The 5,621-nt window shown below is 36.5% G+C and overlaps 1 protein-coding gene across 1 annotated transcript; it reads left to right on the plus strand.

The window, feature by feature from the left end:
- Window positions 1–759: 759 nt before the first annotated feature.
- On the plus strand, window positions 760–5,566 carry LOC106684374 (putative ankyrin repeat protein RF_0381; the record flags this gene model as incomplete). The annotated part of the gene is given in 2 exon segments (XM_014426420.2): window positions 760–906; window positions 1,661–5,566. A coding segment is annotated over 1 exon segment (1,299 nt). The 3' UTR covers window positions 3,431–5,566.
- Window positions 5,567–5,621: the final 55 nt, after the last annotated feature.

Below are 5,621 nucleotides of genomic sequence, written 5' to 3' on the forward strand. Positions count from 1 at the left end.
GTTTAGCTGTTGGTTCAGTGTTTATTAACATTTTAGGGATCAGCTCGTTACTAAGCTGTACAACCTTACAGGCCCATCTTATACTCCGCAATACTGTATCTTGAATTATATCACTTTACTCCCCCACCATGGCTGGAATAGGTTGGTCACCTCTCTATAACTCCCATTCCCTCATCTCTCCTGTTTAGAGCTGTTAGTAGTAAAACGAAAAAAACAAGTTATTGTACAAAAAAAAAAATTTGAAGTGTATTAGGTTTAGGTTACTGATAATTATTATTTGACCAATTGAAAATGTTAATTTGTTACAGTGTATATTTTTCCAGTTAGGGATTAGATAGCTTAAAATAATGATTATAAAATAACTATTCGAGCAATAAGTTTATGAAGCACTAAGTTGGTAATGTCATAAATATATATTTCCAGAATATTATTTGTTAATGTTTTATTTCTTAATTGCTAGAAACCTCAACTATGGCCATCGAACAGTGGTCACTAGACCGAATGTCCTCATTGTGCCGTAATACTATTCTCAACAAGATATGGAGTGGTGCTTCTTATGGTGCGAGAGCTTACATCTATCAGGAATCTGGTGTTGCTGACATGAAGCTAAACACCCCACAATTTCTCCTCTTGGCACTACTTCACTCTTTGGTGACGGGGGAGATCATGTCTTGCTGCTTGTTGGCCGAAGTCTGTCAACAGGTGCGGCAGCTGCAGTCTGATTATCTCAGTGTCTGGCTGACTGGGGATTTCGTGTTCCCTCGCCAGGATATGGAAAATGCAATGGCTTTACTCTCCAAACTGTTAGAGGCAAGCGTATTAAAGCTACCTTCTCATGTTACCAGGATAATGTCTTCTCTCACCTCCAAGTATAAGATCCCTGGTACTCAGCTATTACCATCCATGGTAAGTAAATATTTTTATATATTTTAGTAAGTATATTCTAGGCCTTTAATTCACAAGCTTGTAGTCCTAATCTCAGTAGTATTGTCTACAATTCCATCTCCATAACCTTTCAATTTACCTCAACATCTGATAAGTCAAGTATATTTGAATAATTCTTTAATAACTTATGTAAATAAATAAAGAATGATACTTCACAAAGTGATAATATTTTTAAATACTATAATGGACTTCAATATTAAAGAATTGGAAAATAAAACCAGTATTCATTTTATCAAAGATGAAGTAATAGATCAATCAAATGCATTCAATACATTTTGGCTTAATACTTTTTTGTGATTAGGTATCTTTTTTTTATTAGCCCCTGCCTGGTTATTTCTGATAAATGAGGGGATTATCTCGAGGTAAACAACCTATTTTAACCATGATGGGAGGTTCAAGTTTTCATTCTGTGTTATCACCACAAAATGAATGTTGTGATGTAGGTCTGATTTGAACCGAGTAGTTGAGCAGCAGTTCAACTCACTCGAACTTCAGTTCTCCAAATGATATGCTTCTTATTATTATCCCTTGAAATTTTTGAGGCCATTATCATCTCATTACAAGCTTACGAATTCAACAAAAAATAATATATATTCACGTTTTCAGTACCAGCTGATTTTGAAAACAATCTCGCCAAATCCTGAACCTAATAAATTAACATCTCGTTAATTTAATCTTTTGATATTGGAATAATAATGATGCTCTTTCTTTTTAGGTGGTCCACAGTGATTTAGAAAGTCTTTTAGAAGAAGCAGTCCTAAATAATAGACCCGGAGATATTATTACCATAGCTAATGAGGGCTAATGCGGTGATGTCAATGGATTGACTCAGTCCGGAGACAGCTTCATCCATCTTGCTACGAGGCTTGGCAACTGTTCCTCTATTGTTGCCCTTGGTTTCCTGAAGGCAAACCTTGAAGTTTTAAACTCCAGTAATGCAACGCCATTAGAGGAGGCTGTTAAAAATAACTGTGCATCTTCAATCGAGACTCTTTTATCAGTTGGTGCTCAAGTTAATATACGTTTGTTTCGTGGAAATACCTACCTCCATATTGCTGCCACTGGAGGCCAGAACAGAGCACTAGAGGTCCTGCTGGAGAAAGAATTGGATGTGAACAAGCAGAATCACCTGAATGAAACCCCCTTATTTCTTGCTGTTAGATCAGGTAATGTGAGAGGTGTGGAGATGTTGCTGGAGAAAGGAGCTGATACCAGAATAGTTCCAGAGGGTGCCAAGAGCCTTCTTGAGATGGCTGTGGAGTCACAGAATGTTGAAATGTTCAAAGTATTAATTAAAGCAGGCACGAAACTTGAGCCCAGGGGTGGCAACACAATATTTCATTTAGTGGCTCGCTTTGGGAATGTTGAAATGTTAAAAGTAATCAAAGGAGTGAAGCTGGAAGGAAACCTTACAAATCAAAATGGTCTCACCCCTTTACACCTTGCTTCAGAGCCTACTATTATAAAAATGCTCATCAGAATGGGTTTAGAAGTGAATGGTAAAACAGAAAAGGGTTTGACAGCCCTGCATCTCGCATCATTCAAAGGATCTCTGGAGTTGGTGAGAACATTATGTCAGGAGGGTGCTGCTGTTGACTCGCAGGATAATGATGGAACTTCAGCACTGATGGTTGCATTGAGAAATTTAAAACAGGACGTTGCAACATTCTTATTGCATAAAGGGGCAGATCCCAATATCAAGGACAAAGAAGGTCGGACTGCTCTTTACTACGCTGCTAAAGGAGGTTGCATTGGTTTGGTTACCATTCTTTTGGAAGCTGGAGCCAGACTGAATGACCAAGAAAACGAAGGCATCACTCCAGCATTTGTTGCGGGTTTAAATAATAAGTCAGATGTCCTGCAGCTGCTAGTGGATAATGGGGCTGACCTGGCTCTAAAGAACTGTGAGGGGGATGGGATAATACATCTTGTGGCTGATAATGGACAGGTTGAGATTATGAAAGTACTGCTTGATGCTGGAGCAGAGGTGGATCTAAAAGGAAGGGACCAGTGTACTGCCCTACATTGCGCAGCAGAGAGAGGACATGCTGCTGTGGTAAAACAACTGCTTGATGCTGGGGCAGAGGTGGATCTAAAAGGAAGGGACCAGTGTACTGCCCTACATTGCGCAGCAGAGAGAGGACATGTTGCTGTGGTAAAACAACTGCTTGATGCTGGGGCAAAGTTGGATGCTAGAAGTAAGGACCATTGGACTGCCTTACATTATGCAGCAGAGAGTGGACATGTTCAAACAGCAACAACTCTGTTGGACCACGGTGCATGCTTAAATGCTGAGTCAGAGAGTGGCCGCACGCCGCTAATGGTTGCAGCTATTGAGGGCAACTTACCCTTGGTGCAGCTGCTCGTTGACCGTGGGGCTGCAGTTAATGCTAAGGAAAATAGATGGACTGCCTTAGGCTGGGCTGAACATAAGAAACATTCAGCAATAATACTGTACCTGAGGTCCAGGGGTGGAGTCGAGTGATCTTAACAGCCTGGTTATGTTTGGTCACAGTTTATGTGGGTAGAGCCCAGAACTTTGTGCGAATTGCTATTCAATATAAATTTTTTTGTTCATTATAACATCAGGTGAGTTTTTTATGTTTTAAATATTGAATTTAAGATATTTGAATATGAACAAATTTTATTGATGTTATGTTTGATGATTTGAGTGATGTTATGTTAGTAATTAGTAATGTTTAGTGTTTTCAAATTATGCTAATAGGCTTTGAATATGGATTTCATTATGTTTATCTAATTTAATAGTTTAATTCCCCAACTACTTTAAGGGTTATATAACTACATAAAAATAATTTTAAAATAGAAGTGATTAAGATTCTAAAAAAAAAAAAAAAAAAAAAATCATAATGAAACTTGAAGTAACTTCAAATGAACAATTCTTCAAATAAACAAATTTATGGAACGTCCGAAATGTAGGACATTAAAATGTTATAAACTATTTGTTCTTTTTTGACCGCAACCCTGGCTATCTTCTTATATTCAAGTTTTATGATCAACTATATATATTATGTAATAATTAAAAATTATTTAAATGAAATGAAAATTATTTTAATAGTTTCAACTAATTTCATATATAAAAGATAATAGCTTGGGTTCAAATTAAAAACTTTAATATTAAATAGATAATAGAATTTTATAACATAATAGACTCTTTTCTCAGGCCGGGTTTCCAGGCAATCAGAAACAGACACCTTACTACTAATAACACTTAAACTTAATTAATAGCTATTTTACAAATACAATAAATTCCAGTTAGAAACAAAACTAACCAATTACACAATCTTCCCCTGATGATTGATGATTCCTGCTATTCTCTTGTCTAAGATGCTATGTCCAACTCCTAACAATGGCTTCCAGTCCTTCCCGCTTCTAGCCGACCGACATCCTCTCACTAGGCCAATCAAATCAACAGTGCCCGTTTCCTCTCTTCTATTAATTACATATGTATAATAAATAAGTGCACTTACCTTTCCAAGTCCAGCAAAGAAATCCAACTAACAGTTACTGTCGTATACTTACAATTTTGAACAATTAAAAACTTGTACAACGATGAATCTTCTACTACAACAATTATTAGGGGTTTCATAATGTTGTGTTAAATGTAACATGTTTTACCATGTTAAATGTTATAACTATAGGATTGTGAGCAGCCCTATTTGAAGTCATGTTAAACGTTAAATGCATAAGAGCCCCTAGCGGATTTTCTCAGCAACTTGTTGTATAAGCCTTTATGTTTATAACCTTCCTTCCAGACCCTCATGTTATTTACTTCAGTTTTGATTTAAGTAATTAATTAAAACATGCCTAGAGTGAGTGAAAAGTGGAAGTTGTGTGAAAGTTTAGCTTATGAGTGTCTTATTGGTCTTCAAACTTGTGAAGAAGAGAATGCAGATGAGCTAATTGACAACTGTATTGAAAGTATTCTCCATGTTCTATCATTCAGATATGCAGTTCCTTTTCTCAGGGGATCAGTATTAAAATCTACGCACTGGAGATCTTCAGTATTACCAAACTTGGATGAAGATAGGTTTAAATCTCTTTTGAAAGTTAACTACTTTCAATTCAAAATTATTATACAAGAAATCAAAGATGATTCTGTGTTTAATTGTAAACATTCTGCCAAACAGTTGTCTGTGGAATTACAGCTTGCAATTGTGTTGTACAGATTAGGTTGTTCAGGAGAAGGAGCTTCCATTCGCAAAAATGCTAATTTATTTGGTTGTGGAGATGGTGGAACTATCAATATTATAACAAAGCGGGTTTTCATTGCTATTTTAAGTAAAAGACATAAGTTTATTTTTTGGCCATCGGAAGCTGAGAGAAATGAAATTATTTCCAACACCTTGGACGAATTGCCCCACTGTATTGGGTATGTTGACGGTACAGAAATAGCTTTGGCTGAAAAACCATCTATTGACCCTGATTCTTATTATTGAAGAAAGCAGCAGTTTTCATTGAAGGCACAAATAGTTTGTGATTACAAACTCCAAATAAGGCACTTTATTTGTGGATTTCCTGGGAGTGTACACGACCAAAGGATATTTAATTACTCCAGTATTGATAAAAAATCATCTAATTATTTTAGTGGGATGCAGTGGATAGCAGGAGATACAGCATATGCTCTAAAACCATATGTTTTAAGTCCATTCAAGACT

This window comes from Halyomorpha halys, unplaced genomic scaffold, assembly GCF_000696795.3.
Source record: "Halyomorpha halys isolate HHAL.00 unplaced genomic scaffold, Hhal_1.1 Scaffold576.1, whole genome shotgun sequence".
Taxonomy (NCBI): Eukaryota; Metazoa; Arthropoda; class Insecta; order Hemiptera; family Pentatomidae; genus Halyomorpha; species Halyomorpha halys.